We start from the raw sequence: 17,837 nt of genomic DNA, 5'->3' as shown, positions 1-17,837 counted from the left end.
ACTCTGGCTCTTATTTTTCGATAATGACCAGTCTCAGGATAACAAGTGGATCTTAAACATTGCTGGGTGTGTGTGGTGTGTATGTGTGTGTGTCCGAAACTGGCTGTAGAGAAGACAGAGGAGAAGTTGCAAGCAGAGAAGGAGAGACAGGAGAGAAGCGATGCTAGCCCAGGAGGCTGCACTCAAGGCCCAGGGCTCAGCCAGACCTGCCGTGGTAAAGACACTTTCACACACACACACACACACACACACACACACACACACACACGCGCACACACACACACACACACACACACACACACACACACACTCACACACATCCTGAGACCGAAGGCCTCCACAATATTATTATGAATGAAAATACAACTGAAAATACAATCTATGCCCCGCGGTGGCGTAGCGGTCTAAGCACTAGCCACTAGTGCAAGCTGCCCACCGGGGACTGGGATCGAATCCCGGTCTCGCCAGACCCGGATATGGCCGAGGCACACAGGGAGCGGCATATTGAGCGGCCGCTCCAGAGGGCGGTATAGGACTATTTCCGGACAAGGATCCGTCGCGCAACAGCGCCCCCGGGGTGCCGGAATAACGGTGCTGGGCTCGAGGAGCCAGTCAGCTAGTCTGCCTGGCGATCTCCTCTGGGGCTGCCGGCCACGGGGTCGTGCGGCGGATCCTACGCAATAGGCAGGGGATAATTGGATGCTAGGTTGGGTTCAATTGGATACCAAATTGGGTGAAAAAGGGATAAAATCTGAAAAACAAATTATAAAAAAAATAATAATAATACAATCTATCTATCTATCTATCTAATAATAATAATAATATATAGATAAATAGTACATGTTGTTACTGTAACATTGTTCTTTTACCAGTGCTTATGATTGCATCATTTGTTTGTGTGTATTAGGTGTTTATATTTAAATCTTTTTAACACCTTTGATGAGTAAAGTGCCAGTGAGATTTGAGCCATCATTAAAACACATTATTGCATGTTGGTGTTAACAGCTAACAAGACCCTCTGGTACACATTGACAGCAGCAGCCTACCAGAGGTCTAGCATGGCTAATATAGTCTCTATGGACTGGGTCAGTGTGTGTGTGTTTCAAGTTTCAAGTTTATTGTTACGTCACATTTCACAAGTGTAACAGAGTAAAATTCTAGGGCATAATAATTCAAGATAAAAAGTATCAGTACAGAACGTGTGTGTGTGTGTGTGTGTGTGTTGTGTGTGTGTGTGTGTGTGTGTGTGTGTGTGTGTGTGTGTGTGTGTGTGTGTGTGTGTGAGAGAGAGAAACACTGTAGACAGGTGGAAACCATCAGGCCTACAATGTTTATAATCTCCCGTCCTAGATCATCTAGTGTTGATTGTTTGTATGTGTTTGTTTTATCAGATAGATTGACAAAATCAGGTTTAACTTGCTCAGGTTGTCATGTCCATCATGTCCTTGCAAGCATTGTTTATAGTCCCTAAGGAATTTACTGCCCAAAGCTGTTTTAACCTTTATAACAGTTTTGCTGAAGGAGCAGTTGCGTAAGTTACGTAAGTTGCATAATAAACAGTCCCTTCCTGCTTTCTGAACTCGTACCAGGACAGACTCACAATAAAACACAGGACAGACTCACAGGAGAGAGACAGACACAGGAGGACACAGGAGGACACAGGAGACATCGGAAGACAGAGGAGGACACAGGAGACATCGGAAGACAGAGGAGGACACAGGAAGACAGAGGAGGACACAGGAGACATCGGAAGACAGAGGAGGACACAGGAAGACGGAGGAGGACACAGGAAGACAGAGGAGGACACAGGAGACAGAGGAAGACACAGGAACACAGAGGAAGACATAGGAGGACACAGGAGACACAGGAAGACAGAGGAAGACACAGGAAGACAGAGGAGGACACAGGAGACACAGGAAGACAGAGGAAGACGGAAATCTCACAATGTTTCCCTCACTGTCAGCTGAAACCTGGACTCTCCTCGTCCTCCTGTTCTCTCTCCTTCTTGTGTAAGTACTCTATGTACTGTAAGTACTCTATGTATTGCCTCTTCTTGTCCTCCCGCTCTTTCCCTGTCTCACAACCAAACTACTTAAAAATAATAATAATGTGATTACAAATATTGGACAAATCCTATGCTTTGTGCTCTCTACGTCTTTTACTCTACCACTTCTCTATGTCCTCTACCTCCCTCTCTACCTCTCCCTCGCTCCTAATGGTAAATGGTAAATGGACTGCACTTACAGTATATAGTGCCTTATTCCAAAGCGCTTTACAAGGGCCTCTCATTCACCCATTCACACACACACACACATTCACACACTTTTTTACTCCTCTTGTCTTTCAGATAGAAATGTAGTGTGTATCATGACCTTATTTAAATGTAGTGTGTATTGTGACTGTTACAACCCTTCGGTCTATGGAGAACCAGGGCCTAACACGCAGCAGCGATGCTGTTGAATGCTACAACAGGGGTAGTGGTGGTCTAGTGGATAGTGAGTTGGACTTGTGATCAGAAGGTTGTGAGTTCAAATCCCGCCTGAAACCACACCACTACTAGTGTGCCCTTGAGTAAGGCACTTAGCCCTCAGTTACTCCAGGGGGAATGTCCCTGTAATCTGTAATTGTAAATCGCTTTGGATTAAAAGCGTCTGCTAAATGTCAAAATTATTAATTAAAATTGAATGTAGGTGTGGTACCAAACAATAAAGCTAAACTAAACTAACGGAACTCAAATTAAAGAATTTATTGATTAACAAAAAGAACGCCACAAGGAAACCAAGGGGATGCTGAACGGTGCCAAAATAAGAAAAGATAGAAAGTCTTAGCTACCTAACCACACCGTCCCTAATCGCTGACTGGCAGTTCCAAAGACCTCCCGCGGCAATGAAGTCATGGTCAGTTGAAGATAGATGAGATTGGTAGGGTTGCGAGGGGGGATGTAGCGTCTATGTGTCCTCCTGAGTGACAGAAGAACAGGAATAGGGAGAAAACACATTGAGACACATTGAGGGGTGTACTCAGAGTAGACGAATATGACAAGAGAACAATCAAAATGGAAGAGAAGAGAAGATACTTAGTATTCTTTGTGTATTCTTCTCTCTCTCAGGTACTCCATCTGGCCTTATAACTTCTTCAGGAAGTTGGGGATTCCTGGACCCACACCGCTGCCATTTATTGGAACATTATGGAATGCTAGGAAGGTATGAGATCATTGATATAAAGACGTTAGATAAAACCAAATATGTGCAGAGGTGTATTACGTATTACAGTAGTACCTGTGGATAACACAGTATTACTTCACCTTGTTTATTGCTCAATATGTTTCATCTCTAGTTCATGGATGTGTGACTGTTGTTGTATCCTATGGTCTGGTTGGTCTGACAATGTCATGTTTTCCTCTACAGGGGGGGGACTTTGACATTGAGTGCTACCAGAAATATGGGAAGGCTTGGGGGTGAGTCGTCACATTCCTGTCAGATAGATAACAGAACACAAGACAACGCACTCACATACTCACTCACACACACACATGCACACTCAGTCACACGCACGTACACACACACACACACACACACACACACACATGCACACACACACACACACACACTTTGTGTGTACATACTCAGCATAGTTTTGCGAACATTACATACAGCCAACAAACATTATTAGACATCAGTTCTCACTGCACCAATTGGGAATTTGTTCACATTCACATCCCACTCAAGCTCGCTAGGTCTGCGGGAGTGATTGGAACGGATACGCCGAGGAAGAGTACCTCTCGGGGAGGAGATAACAGGGAAAGACGCAGTCGTCACAGACAGGGTGCGAAATAAGGGGGAGCTCGGGGAGCTATAGCTCCCCTAGTGGTGACATGAGCTCCCCTGGAAACATGGTTTGTGAAATTTTGGGGGAGCTCTAAAATATTCCAAATTGCGATGGATTTATTCCAAGTTGTGACGGATTTTACCTGGTGTAATATGATTTGTAGAGGCATACAATCTATTTTGATGTTGGTATTAGGTATATAAATTATATATAATAGCCTATATAGCCTACATATAGGCCTTTATTGGCTACAACTATGCGACAGTAACTTGCAGCGGGGTGCACTGACGCTGAACGCCTCATAGTGATAAGTAGGTGGACAATGCGTGGTGCTGAAATAGCCGACATGCGGTGTGTGGTTTGAAAAAAGTAACGCCAGCTCAGTAAATAATTCAAACTTAATGTTTACTTATAGGCTATGTGAATGTGACTGCACCACACATGTGAACAGTAACAAAGCAAATGCAGTTTAATTTTATGAAAAACATTGACAACTAAATCGGCGCAAAAAAAAAAAAAAACTGAATCCGCTTAGCCTATATGCTCCTGAAAAACATTTAATGACAGAGCAAACACGCTACATTACTAGGGATAATAATTACAATGAGCCATTCATTAAAAATAGAAAAAATTATATAAGGCTATTAAATCTCACTTAATGAGAAAACTGGCATCTCCCATCAGTCACTATTTGTTGGCTATCTGGTGATATGGACGTCTTTGAGTGTCTAGAAAAGCGCTATAAGTCTAATGTATTATTATTATTTATTATTATTATGGACGTCACTTTAATCCGGCAGTTCTCAAGGTTTTTATGCACCAATCGATTCCTCTAGTCCGTCTTTATCACATTAATTGACGAAAGGACGACTCGCATGTATAGGTGGAAGGGAACATTCATTGTGAGCACGGAAAATGCAAGTCTCTCACAACGGCTTTGCATTGATGAAACCAGGTAAGATGAACGTATAGAAACGTCAGAAACGGATCCCCATCTAAACTCAGAAAGGCTGAAAATTTTAAAATAAAAGTGGGTAACATTAATATCACAAGAAAAGAGGATATTACATACCTGGGCTCCATCTTAGAGGCAAATCTTTCCGGAGATAAAATGGCAGCAAAAGTAATCAAAAAAGTGAACCATAAAACTAGATTCTTGTACAGGATATCCTCACTTGTCAGTAAAAACACACTGAGGACCCTATCAGGAGCTCTCATTCAATGTCACTTCGACTATGCCGTAACATCATGGTACTATAGAACCACAAAGGCCCATAAAACAAGACTCCAGACAGCCCAAAATAAACTGGTTAGGCTTCTGCTAGGCCTCAACCCTAGGACACATCTAACCGCTGCTCATTTTTTGAGCCTTGATTGGCTACGAGTAGTTGACAGAGTGCAGCAGCTTGCACTGGGCCTAGTCTTCAAGATACGCTTCACCACAAAGACACCCAAGTACCTGTCAACATACTTCCAAAAAGTGAACAACGTCCATACTTACAACACCAGAGGAAGCTCCACGAACCACGTTCAACCGCGTTGCACCACAAACAAGGGTTTAAACTCGTTTGCAAACTATGCAGTAAAGATGTGGAACGCCCTTCCTATAATCTTAAAGGAGTGCAAAACACTGCCCACCTTCAAAGACACTCTCAAAAAACATTTACAGGAGGCTGCAATCCGTAACTGGACCCTCTAAAACAAAAATCAGATTAAAAGACCTGAACTACCCACTGTACATACTTTGTGTTTTGTCCCCCGCCCCCACCTGTGGTGTATGTCCCCACCTGTCCTACCCGCTGTACATACCTTATGTTTTGTTGTATTGTTCTTCCCATGATGGATGTACGTTTATCTTGTAGATAGTAATAGTTATTTGTCTGTATTATCATGTAGATAGTACTAGTTCTTTTCTTATGTCTGTCTTACATGTAACGATGAATTGAAAATCAAGGACCCCAATTGAAATAAGCCAGTGGCTTTCTTGGGTTTTTATCCTCTTAGTTTGACCTTGTATGTAATATGTACTTTCATGTACCTACTTCTGCAAACATTCTAATAAAGTTTTCAATCAATCAATCAATAGTTCACTGTCCATTCCTCTTTAAATGCCCTGTTTTCTGTCAACTTTCCTCTTTAGACCTTTGGAGAGTGACATGATGTTTCTCTTGCTAGCTAGCAGGTTAAATGTTTAGCTAACTTCACCCGGCACCAAACAACCAATCCAATAATAATGTGACCTTGTAAGTCTGGGAGGAGGGGGGAATCATTATCAGAATAAAACTATGTTAAATAATTATTAGAATAAGTTAGGCTGCGATACATCGTCAGTCCACACATTTATTATTCAAAACTATGGAAAAGGGTGAAACTACGTTGTTGAGAATCACAACACAAACTCGCTAGTCAAGTCAAAATACTGCAGCGAAATGGATTGGACTGCTACCTAGTTAACTAGAACACTACTTTACATTGTTACCTAGTTAACTAGAACACTACTTTACATTGTTACCTAGTTAACTAGAACACTACTTTACATTGTTAGCAGGCTCACAACACAAGCCGTGTTAGTTGACTAGCGATGTGTCATTGATTTTCGACAACGCGGACATGTGTTCACATTTTTCGAAAGAAAAGTCCAAGCATTAGAACGTAGAACGGAAAATCGCACACGCGCTTTGCGCACGGAAAGCCACCGGCCCCGATTTGGCCTGATTATTTTTTTTGCTTTAATCCCTGGGCTCCCCCGCACACCGTGAGTTAATTCGCACACTGGTCACAGAGGCCTGCGGGCTAGACAACAGTGCGAGCCGAATGGATTATCCTTACCGAGCTTATTTCTTTTTAACTCAAACTCTGGATTACCTCACTGACGAAGATTATGGTCTGCGATGTTATGATTTTCTGATAGGGCTGAATGAGGTTTTCATAAATGCTTAATGTTTGTTGAGGAGTACATTTTTGAAGAGTATCAACTGTGTGCTTCTTGGGCACAAACTTACAAGCTCATCGTTCTACAGAACCTTATCTTCGGTCCCGGCTGTGGCTCCTCTTTCCTGTCATTGTGTTGTCAGAGGGGCCCTGTCATTGTGTTGTCAGAGGGGCCCTGTCATTGTGTTGTCAGGGGGGCCCTGTCGTAAATGTCCATGAGACCCCCTCCTCAGGAACAGGTGTGTTCCTGGCATTGTATGGTCTGAATCGCCCAGCAGAGAAACTGCTTATGAGAACTGAACCAATGAAAGTGTTGGTGCTTACGCTGCACTTCCTCATGACATGTGTGCCTTTCTGTTAAGAATAAAATGACCTGCTCCTTGCAACCAGGCAGTCTGAATTCGGAGTCTCTAAGGGGAGACTTCGCATTCATTCTCCTTGCAAGAAAATAACGATCATGATGAACTCCGTGTCTCTTTGTTGTTTAAAGTCTACTACGGTCTGTTTGAACTAAGCGATGGGTTAGCATGGCTTGCTTTACAACCAAGCTGAACAGAATATAGCATTTAACCCTAACCAGAACCCGACATTTTCTCTGAAACATGGCTAAATACCAGCGTACCAGTCAACGTTGCTACGCTAACAAGAAGGAACCTTTTCAGGGCGGACAGAACAACAGGGAATTCAGGTACAATGAGAGGCGGTGGTCTGTGCATCTATTTCAGTGGGTATGAAGGACTACTGCCCTGTTGTGCTCATGTCAGGCATTATGAAGTGCTTCGGTCCTGGGCCACCTAAAAACTCCCACCAGTATGCCTACCACAAGAACAGGTTAATGGAGGCTGAAAACCAGACGGGCGTCCTAACGGAAACCAAACGGGCGTCCTAACGGTCATCCTAACCAACAGCATCACAGTGTGGTAAAGCAACAGCACTGTATCTGACCGGAAGACCCTGCAACGGGTGGTGAAAACCGGCCAGCATATAATTGACACCAAACTCCCTACCATCGAGTCTCTCCAGGCAGCGCGGTATCTGTGGAGGGCAGCAAACATTATCATGGATACCTTGCACACCAGCCACGGTCTGTTTGATCCCCTACCATCTAAGAGACTCAGGAAGTACAGGATCCTCAGGTCCCATACCAGCAGGCTACAGAAGATTAGATTAGATTCACTTTATTGTCATTACATAGTACTAGACAATGCAACGAAATTATTGTGCATCTAACCAGAAGTGCAACAAATAGCAATTATATTGCAGTGATAAGTAGCAGTATTTACAGCAATCTATCCAGTAAAGTGCAGATTTACAGTAAATTACAGTAAAGTGCTGATTATGTTCCGTGCTCTCCGTAGGCACCGATTCTCGTAGACTGTTGTGATGGAAGGGAGAGGGGTCTTGGTGATGCGTTGAGCTGTTTTCACCACCCTCTGCAGTGATTTCCGGTCCTCGGCAGTGCAGTGACCGTACCAGACTGAGATGCAGGTGGTAAGAATGCTCTCAATCGTGCAGCGGTAGAAGTTTGTCAGCACCGGAGGGGAAAGATGTAGTTTGGTTTCTGTTATGTTCAATAACGGAGACAGAACTCAGAGCTTCAGGTCGGAGCTTCTCTCCATTTATTCAACATCGTGTGTAACACATAACGTAATACGGCACTGTAGTAAAGTCCAAACTGTCGTAAAACTACAGACGTAACAGTTTCCTCAGGAAGAAGAGCCGTTTGTGGGCCTTCGTGACGAGGGTCGAGGTGTTGGTGGTCCAGGACAGGTTCTCAGAGATGTGGACACCCAGGAACTTGAAGCTGTTGACCCGCTCAACCTCCTCCCTATTGATGTGGTTGGGGCTGTGCGTGCCCTTCTTTCACAGAGCTGTCACTGATAAACAATCCCCCCTTCCACACACTCTGCTGAACAACCCCCCACCCCCACATGGGGTACATTGACAATGACTCTCAGTATCCCCCCCCAATGCAATGACAAAGTTGAATCTAATCTAATGTCACCGTGTGTCTTTGTCTGCAGGACGTTTGATGGGAGACTTCCTGTACTGATGGTGACGGACCCAGAGATGATCAAGACGGTGATGGTGAAGGAATGCTACTCCGCCTTCACCAACCGCAGGGTGAGAGAGATGCTTCCTGCTCCTTACATCAGTCCAATCACATTGTGGACACAGATCAGAACATAGGGTCAGCCGTAGAGCTTCAGTGCCAGTAAGGGGATAAGTGCCTCAAGGGCTCAACGGCAGTATAGGCACCTTAGATATGATACCAGCAACCCTCCAGTCACCAGCTCACATCCTGGCTCCCTGGCTCCTGGGGTGGGGATCGAACTAGCAACCTAGCCGGTTGCTGGTCAGCCTCTCTGACCACTAACCACTAGGCTATCTGCCGCCTGTGTTAGCTGTTGACCTTTCTATAGTGTTCCATACAGCTGTCTGTGTCCCAGATCTGGGTTGAAAAGTATATGTGACAGGGTCTGGTGTTTTAGATTATTAAAGGGTGTCATACATTGAAATCTGCAAAAAGTTGAAGAAGATATGTGTATTTTAATGTTGATACCCCCCAAATCAACAAACACAGAAATTCAGCCTCATCGTGTTCACAGACACTTTTTACAGGCAGGTAATGGGTGGGAACAATAATAGGTTAACTCCACCCCCAACCACTCCCCCATTACACTGCCTGTCATCTGTCCGTGGGGTTGTCAGCTAACCCTCAGGAAACAAACTTGCAGGGCTGACATGTTTAAATTGCTTTTTTATATTTTATTACCTTATGTGCCAAAAGTTTATTACATCTCATTATACAAGTACAAGAGAGTAGAATTCTTCTTATTCTCTTCAGTTTCAGTCGACATTGCAGCAGCAAGAGAAAACTAAAATGGAGGAAGGAAACAATAAGGCAAGATACAATTGAGCAATAAAATAATAGAATAGTAAAAAAATGGTGTTGTGTCCGTGTGTAGGCATTTATCATTAATCATTATAGTCGAGTGGGACTTCGGTGGAGTCCCTTCCCATCCCATCTGGGCGTCAAAGTTGTAATACAAATAGAAGACAGTACATTTAAAATGATTGCCCACTCTTACCAACACACCATTTTTACGAAATACTACCACGTTCATAAAATAGAATTGCTAATACAATGACTGACAAATACCTGAAGTGCTGGTAACTCACATCAAGGTCTCATTTCTCAGAACCTTTCACCTTGTCATTCTGTAACACAAATTTCAGGTCAGAGGTGTGGACACTTGCATGCTTTCCACTCACATAGAGTCTCATGAACATAGTGTACTGTACTTGTTGAAGTCATCCTGTACACACATACTGCACAGAAAGAAGTAGGCTAGTGAAATCATTTCAATCCACAGTATAATTCTACAGCAAATTAACAAATCAGCAACATTCTCCAGCATACAGCTTCCATACATCAAGCTGCTAAATATGAGGGATGTGCAGTTTGTGAATTAATCATTGTTTTTGATTCCACACAACATTACCGTTCATTACAAAAGCATTTACCTTTTCTATAATCTATTATCTCCAACAAAGCTAGCTAGCTAGCTATCAAGCTAACACTTGTTTGGCTAGCGTAGTAAACATCCACACACACACACACAGACACACACACAATAACTTGTGTACGTTTGGACACAACAAACAAAACCACACCAAGTCAGGGCCCTATTCCATGAAGCTCGATAAAGGTCTAAGCCTCGATAAAGTTTTAAGCCTCGAAAATGTTAGCTTGCGTTCGGTGCCATCAATGTGGCTCAAATAATTCGCTGCTTGGTTGAGCTCCTTCTGAGTCAGATATAATTAGCCTGGTCCCGACCAGGCTAAAACACAGGCTATAGTCATCCGTGCGTCAAAAAAGGCTCACAGGCGGAAACTAAACCCTGAACGAAAGTTCCTCATGTGTCTTTTAGGAAATATTAGTTCCCACTTCACATGAGATAGATAGATTAGATAGTTTGACTGTGTGATAGATAGATAATTTGATATTTTGAAAGTGTGATCGATCGATAGATAGTTTGATTGTGTGATAGATAACTTGATATTTTGAAAGTGTGATAGATAGATAAAGAAAAGAGTGTAAAAAAAAAAAGAAGTAATTGTCTCAACTTGCATTGCCGTCATGACAGCGGTCTAGCTAGCGTAGTGGTTAAGGCTGTGGACTCGAGTTCCAAAGGTTGAGAGTTCGAGACTTGACTAAGTCATTCATTTTTTTTTTTTTTACATTTAACCGAAGATTTCATGCAAAGGTTTCAAACACCATTGTAATCGTGTCAGTTCTTGTAAATTAGCCTGCACCATAATTTTATAGCCTACAATACTTTTTTAGATGAGATTTTAGATTAGATTCAGACAACGAAATGCAGTAAAAAGTGCGCCTGAAGAGGGATTCGAACCACTGATATAAAATGTCGAATAAATCCTATGGCAGCAGTCAATACCACTACGCCATTGTGGCGATATGATGGTTTGTAGCCTGCTGCGGATATCACCACAGTAGCAATATTCATTTATTAAAATATGAACATATAACAATAACTGGGGCTAGTATGACCTACGCATTTAATCGGTCAGCAATTTCTTGCCAAACCATTTCCCTCGCCTTGTTAATTGCGGCAGTATTGCACTATTTTACATCTTATTTTTCCGTCTTCATAAAAATCAATAATTCGGAATGCTGCGCAAATGTAGTACCCCTGCAGAGTGGAGTATCTTCATTTCGACAGATCGACACTTCAGGGCTTTTTATGTCTGCGTGCACGCGCCCATATCGAAGATTTGTAAGCCTGTCTTCTGTGAACACTGATGACACAAGGCTGATCCTCATTCGAGGAATCACCTGAGGCTTGAATACCAATCTCGAGGTCCCTGAGCGCCGCATTTAATTATAGCGCCGCTATATTAAGCCACCGTTAGTGAAACGGACCCCAGCTCTCTAGCTAGCTAGCCTGTATTGCTAGCCTAGTAAACACTCACACAGTTTAGTAAATACGTTATTCATAATAATTAACAGGGCTGCCAAGTCTCACGCAATCACCGTGAGACACACGCATTTCAACCAGTTCTCAGGCTCTCACGCCGCATCTCTATTTCTCACGGCGAGAAATAACAATTTGTTTTACCGGACATGAGTTTCGTGGCGTCTTTCTGCACGCGCGGTAACTTGAGTCTGCAGTCGAAGCGGCAGGCGAGCGCTGATAGAAGAACCTGTGTTTTCACGCAAGCTGCAAGAACGTAGCAAGCAGTGTTGCCAGATTGGGCTACTTTTGGTACTGGACGGGTGGATTCGGCCGTTTTTAGACCGGTTGGGCTGGACATTGTCAATTCCGTCTGGCAACCGTGGTAGCAAAATATGTGCATACATTACAACATCGTATCTGGTAGCCTACTGGACTGGGTTGCACCAATTTGGCGTAAGTCTTTACTAAATGCATTTGTTTCTCTACTGTAACATAACCAGGTACATTAATAATAATTGTTAAAGGAGCATAGTCTACTACTTGCTACTGAGATGCTAACCCGACGGATTGTCCGGTTGACGCGCCGTGCGTCCTAGTTTGATGTGTTGCTGTTGGTTATATAAGATCCGTAGTCGTTGGTTTGCTGCATAATAAACATTTATTGTGTTACTATGTGCCATCAATGGCTTAATCACTGGTACAAACAATAACAATAACAAACTTAGCGCCCTTGCGGTCAAACCTATTTGCCCTTCCGGGGTCAACACCTGACGACAACAACAACAAATGTGCTACCTGATATACCTGCCTCAGGTATTGTGACAGCGCCACCCCATGCCCACACAGTGAATTTCTTGTGCTGGTTTATTATGAACAACATGTAAAATTGCAGCAAACTAGCACAAATAATTGGGTGGGAGAGAGAGGCCGCTGCCGCCAAAACGTGCAGTTTTGGGACGCTCCACCGCCAAAAAAATCTCACTCCAAACTTTTGGTGAAACTTGGCAGCCCTGATAATTAACAATTAATAATAAGTAATAATAAGTAACTCACTACATAGTTAACAAACTAACACGTTTGGCTATGGCATGTAACTCACTGTCGGAGTGTCGGCAACAAGTGCATACAAACTTGTTTGGTTAGCCTAGTAAACATACATACAGCTTAGTAAACAACGCATGTAACTCACACTTACCCCAAAACAAAGCAGAAGATGTATCGACAGACCACAATATGTTGTTTGATAAAACGTTCTTTGTGGATACAGTGATTGATGGCAGCGTCCGTCTTGTAAACAAACAGACACACACGCACACAGCTATTTGTGTGGGTGTGGGGGTGGCTGAAACTAAGGGGATAAGTCCCCACACTAATAGGAATACTACCCGCCACCCAAGTTTACTAACAAATTCTAGGTATTTAATGAATGTAAAACTGTTGGTTATTATATTGAGTGGGTTCTTCAAGGCTTCCATTTTCGTAATATGCAAAAAAACAGAAAACACGTTTTTTTCACAACAAGTCTTGTTTGGCTCGTTTGCGAGGTTTCACAATTCCCGACATGCGGACAAAATCACTAGACCGTGTCACATATAGGGACAAACCACTCTCTTTGCTCTACTGGTCGGTGCTGGAGGAGGTAGACATCGGAGGCTCACTGCCCTGCATCAAACATGTTTGATACAATTCCTCACTCTTTTCCGTGCATTACAATGAGCCCATCCTCTGATTTCTAACTCCATTAGCCTCCCCTAGTGAGCTGTGATTACGACTGTAAATACAGTAGATACTCTATTAGTATTGAATAATAGACTATTATATGTTAGTACTGTAGATATACTCTATAGTACTGAATAATAGACTATATTAGTGCTGTAGATATATAAACCGTATTAGTGTTTTGGGACTAAGACATCCGTTTATTGTGACTCGCTCATCCAAAGAGGGTGGGTAACAAGGAGTTAATGGGGCCGATGTCGGAAAGCCTGACGCTTGTGGAGGACGAACAGTGGAGAAGAATCCGCAACGCTGTTTCACCATCCTTCACTGGTGGCCGACTGAGACAGGTAACACACACACACAGACACACAACACACATGCTCACGCACACGTTCACACTCACTCCATTTAGCACCTTCTGTGAAAAGGGTTCTACATTGAACTCAAAAGGGTTCTTCAAAGGGTTCCTCTAGGGGACAAATGAAGAACCCTTTCAGAACCCTTGTGTCTGTCTCAGAGTTTGGAGGAGAACCATGCTCTGCTCTGTGTTCCAGGTGTATCCCATCGCCGAGCGCTACGCAGATCGTCTGCTGGACAGCTTGAAGAGCAGGAACTTAGAGGAGGCGGTCGAGATCAAACAGTACGTCCTCAGATCCACACCCACAACATCCTGCACCTTCCTGCCGTCTGTTGGAAGGCAGCCTGATGTTGATAAACAACTGGTCACATTGGTCACACTAGCAGTACTGCACACTGCCCTCTGCTGGTCACACAAGCAGTACTGCACACTGCCCTCTGCTGGTCACACTAGCAGTACAGCACACTGCCCTCTGCTGGTCACACAAGCAGTACTGCACACTGCCCTCTGCTGGTCACACTAGCAGTACAGCACACTGCCCTCTGCTGGTCACACAAGCAGTACTGCACACTGCCCTCTGCTGGTCACACAAGCAGTACTGCACACTGCCCTCTGCTGGTCACACAAGCAGTACTGCACACTGCCCTCTGCTGGTCACACTAGCAGTACTGCACACTGCCCTCTGCTGGTCACACTAGCAGTACTGCACACTGCCCTCTGCTGGTTACACTCTGCTGGTCACACAAGCAGTACTACACACTGCCCTCTGCTGGTCACACTAGCAGTACTGCACACTGCCCCCTGCTGGCTAGAATCATGTCTCCTGTGCTAGACTCATGTCTCCTGTGCTAGACTCATGTCTCCTGTCCTAAACTCATGTCTCCTATCCTAAACTCGTCTCCTGTGCTAAACTCATGTCTCCTGTGCTAGATTCATGTCTCCTTACAGTCTGGACGTGGTGACCAGTGCATCCTTCAGTGTGGACCCAGACTCCATCAACAACCCCTCTGACCCCATGCTCGTTCACCTGAAAGAGGTGATGAAACCGCGCATCTTGATGTTCCTCATCCTCTTCCTGTTCCCCGGACTCAGCTGGCTGCTGTCGAAGCTGGGCTTCAGCTTGTTCCCCACGGACAGCCTCAACTTCTTCGGGAGCCTCATCAAGAAGATTAAGATGGAGCATCAAACAGACCACTCAGTAAGTCTTCCAGCACACACACACACACACACACACACACAAACACACACACACACACGCACACACACACAGGCCATACACCTAGTACCTAGGTTCTCTGGACTAGTCACCATGGTGACACACTTGTGTCTTTTCCATGGTAACAGGGCCAGACGGACTTCCTGAAGTTGATGATGCAGAACCAGATATCAGAGGAGGAGTCTCAGGCTGACGCTGGAGACAAGCCTATCAGAGGTGAGACCCAAGCTCAGGGTGCCTATTAGCTGTTTCTGACCTGCAGAGTGGGCCTGTGCTGTGGTCAGAGAGATGACGTGGGGACTGCCTGAAAATGCAAACAAACCAGACACCAGTAAACAAAACGTGATTGAGTTTGATATTCTAAATAAATGTCAGGGTTCCATGTGGACTCGGTGAGTAATCACCACTACTCTAGTCTACACTAACCAGGTAGTAGTGGGGATCACTCACCGAATCCATTGCACTGCAATGTTTTGGCTTGACTAGCGAGTGTGTCACTGATTTTCAACGACGCTGAAATGTATTTACACTTTTCAGAATAAAAGTCTTCGGTTGACGACTTGTTCCCGGTTTCACCAGCTGCTGTCACAAGTGTGTGTGTGTGTGTGTGTGTATGTACTATAGTGGTCTAGTATGTACTATAGTGGTCTAGTATGTACTATAGCGTGGTCTAGTATGTACTATAGCGTGGTCTTGTGTGGTCTCCATCCAGGCCTGACTGAGAGTGAGATCCTGTCCCAGGCGTTAGTGTTCATCCTGGCAGGAACTGACACGACCAGCACCACCCTGACCTACCTGTTGTATAACCTGGCCACCAACCCGGACACCATGGCAACCCTTCACTGCCACATCGACCACGCCTTCCCCACCCACGTAAGCCTCAGAGAGACCCGCCGGTGATGAGTGTGAGAGAGAGAGAGAGTGTCCGTGCATCTGTGTGTCTGAATGTATTAGATTTGTATGGTATTCTCCTCCCTGTGTATGCATGTGAAATAGGACTGTCAGCTTTTTCAATGAATTTGATGTAAGGAGAACATTTGATTTGTTTCACCTTATCTCTCACCGTGTGTGTGTGTGTGTGTGTGTGTCTGTGTGTGTCTGTGGGTGTCTGTGTGTGTGTGTGTGTGTGTGTGTGTGCATGTGTGCGTGCGTGTGTCCAGGCCTCCGTCTCGTATGAGGGTGTGATGGGGCTGGCGTACCTGGACCAGTGTGTGAATGAGTCCATGCGTCTCGTCCCCACAGCGCCGCGGCTGGAGCGCGCCTGTAAGAAGACGGTCAGCGTCCACGGCATCACCATCCCTGAGGGAACCTTAGTCTCTGTTCCCGTCTACGCCCTCAGCCGGAACCCCCAGTACTGGACTGATCCTAACCTCTTTAGACCAGAGAGGTGTGTGTGTGTGTGTGTGTGTGTGTGTGTGTGTGTGTGTGCGCGTGTGTGTGTGTGTGTGTGTGTGTGTGTGTGTGTGTGTGTCAGGATTTCGACAAGATAACATTTGGTGATCAACTGATTTTGAAATGAACTATCATTAAAAACGCTAACGTGTTTGTGTGTGTGTGTGTGCGTGCGTGTGTGTGTAGGTTCAGTCAGGACAGCGGGGAGAGTGTGAACCCGTATGTGTACCTCCCATTTGGGGTGGGACCACGGAACTGTGTGGGCATGCGCTTCGCTGTCATGGTGATGAAGATGGTGGTGGTCCGACTCCTGCAGAAGTACACCCTGGAGACCTGCAAAGAGACGCAGGTGGTTCTCACACACACACACACACACACACACATACACAAGCACACACACAGACACATACACGCATGCACACGCACACATGCACACACACACACAAAAACACGTACACACACTTGTGACAGCAGCTGGTGAAACCGGGAACAAGTCGCCAACCGATGTTCTGACTTTTATTCTGAAAAATGTAAATACATTTCAGCGTCGTTGAAAATCAATGACACACTCGCTAGTCAAGCCAAAACATTGCAATGCAATGGATTCGGTGAGTGATCCCCACTACTACCTAGTTAGTAGACCTGTAGACTAGAGTAGTGGTGATTACTCACCGAATCCATTTTTCTGAATAAAAGTCTGAACATTTTGATTGGTTGGTGACTTGTTCCTGGTTTCACCAGTTCCTGTCACACTTGTTATGATCATCTCCATCGTCATCTCTACAGCTTTGTTGTCTTTCTTTCTCTGTTCTTCTTTCTTTACCTCTCTCTCTCTCTCTCTCTCTCTCTCTCTCTCTCTCTCTCTCTCTCTCTCTCTCTCTCTCTCTCTCTCTCTCTCTCTCTCTCTCTCTCTCTCTCTCTCTCTCTCTCTCCTCTGTCTCTCTCCCTCTCCATAGTTGCCGTTGGAGATGAATGCCTTCTACATGCCCAAGAAGCCGATCACATTGAAGCTTGTGCCCCGAGATCCAATCAGTGAGGAGGATTGATGTAGCACCTCCCAGTCAGTGATGACCAACAACCACTTGGCCTGCCACACCCACTCTCAGCAATACAGTCCAATAATTCAAAACATAACGTGCCTTGTAGATCTAACATGCTAGGCTCTATCCCACCTGGTATTGTAGCTTTTCTTCGGATGGTGTACTTGCATCAAAGGACAATCTGTGACAGTATCTGGATTTCGGTGAGAGACTTGATGAGCATTTAATTTGGTCTAATCTCACTAGGTGTGTATTTATAGTGGATGTTATATGGGGCAGTACCTTCTAGTTGGTTACATTGTGTAGTCTACATATTAACTTCTTAAAATCATTATTTGCTATTTTGTAACTTTTACTATCCAACTTCTGAA

General features: G+C 44.5%; 1 protein-coding gene across 1 annotated transcript; it reads left to right on the top strand.

The window, feature by feature from the left end:
* The first annotated feature begins 1,639 nt into the window (after positions 1 to 1,639).
* On the top strand, positions 1,640 to 17,837 carry LOC308153591 (cytochrome P450 3A40-like). Its single transcript, XM_080526772.1, has 12 exons — positions 1,640 to 2,009; positions 3,110 to 3,203; positions 3,408 to 3,457; positions 8,784 to 8,883; positions 13,685 to 13,807; positions 14,015 to 14,100; positions 14,749 to 15,016; positions 15,163 to 15,250; positions 15,747 to 15,907; positions 16,195 to 16,421; positions 16,613 to 16,775; positions 17,383 to 17,837. Exons 1-12 carry the CDS (start codon positions 1,945 to 1,947, stop codon positions 17,470 to 17,472), a joined length of 1,515 nt encoding a protein of 504 aa, XP_080382898.1. The 5' UTR covers positions 1,640 to 1,944; the 3' UTR covers positions 17,473 to 17,837.

The sequence above is a fragment of the Nansenia antarctica genome (assembly GCF_963989245.1).
Source record: "Nansenia antarctica genome assembly, chromosome: 3".
In the NCBI taxonomy this organism is placed as follows: Eukaryota; Metazoa; Chordata; class Actinopteri; order Argentiniformes; family Microstomatidae; genus Nansenia; species Nansenia antarctica.
The sequence above is the reverse complement of the archived record's forward strand: the minus strand, read 5'-3'. Positions and strand labels throughout refer to the sequence as shown.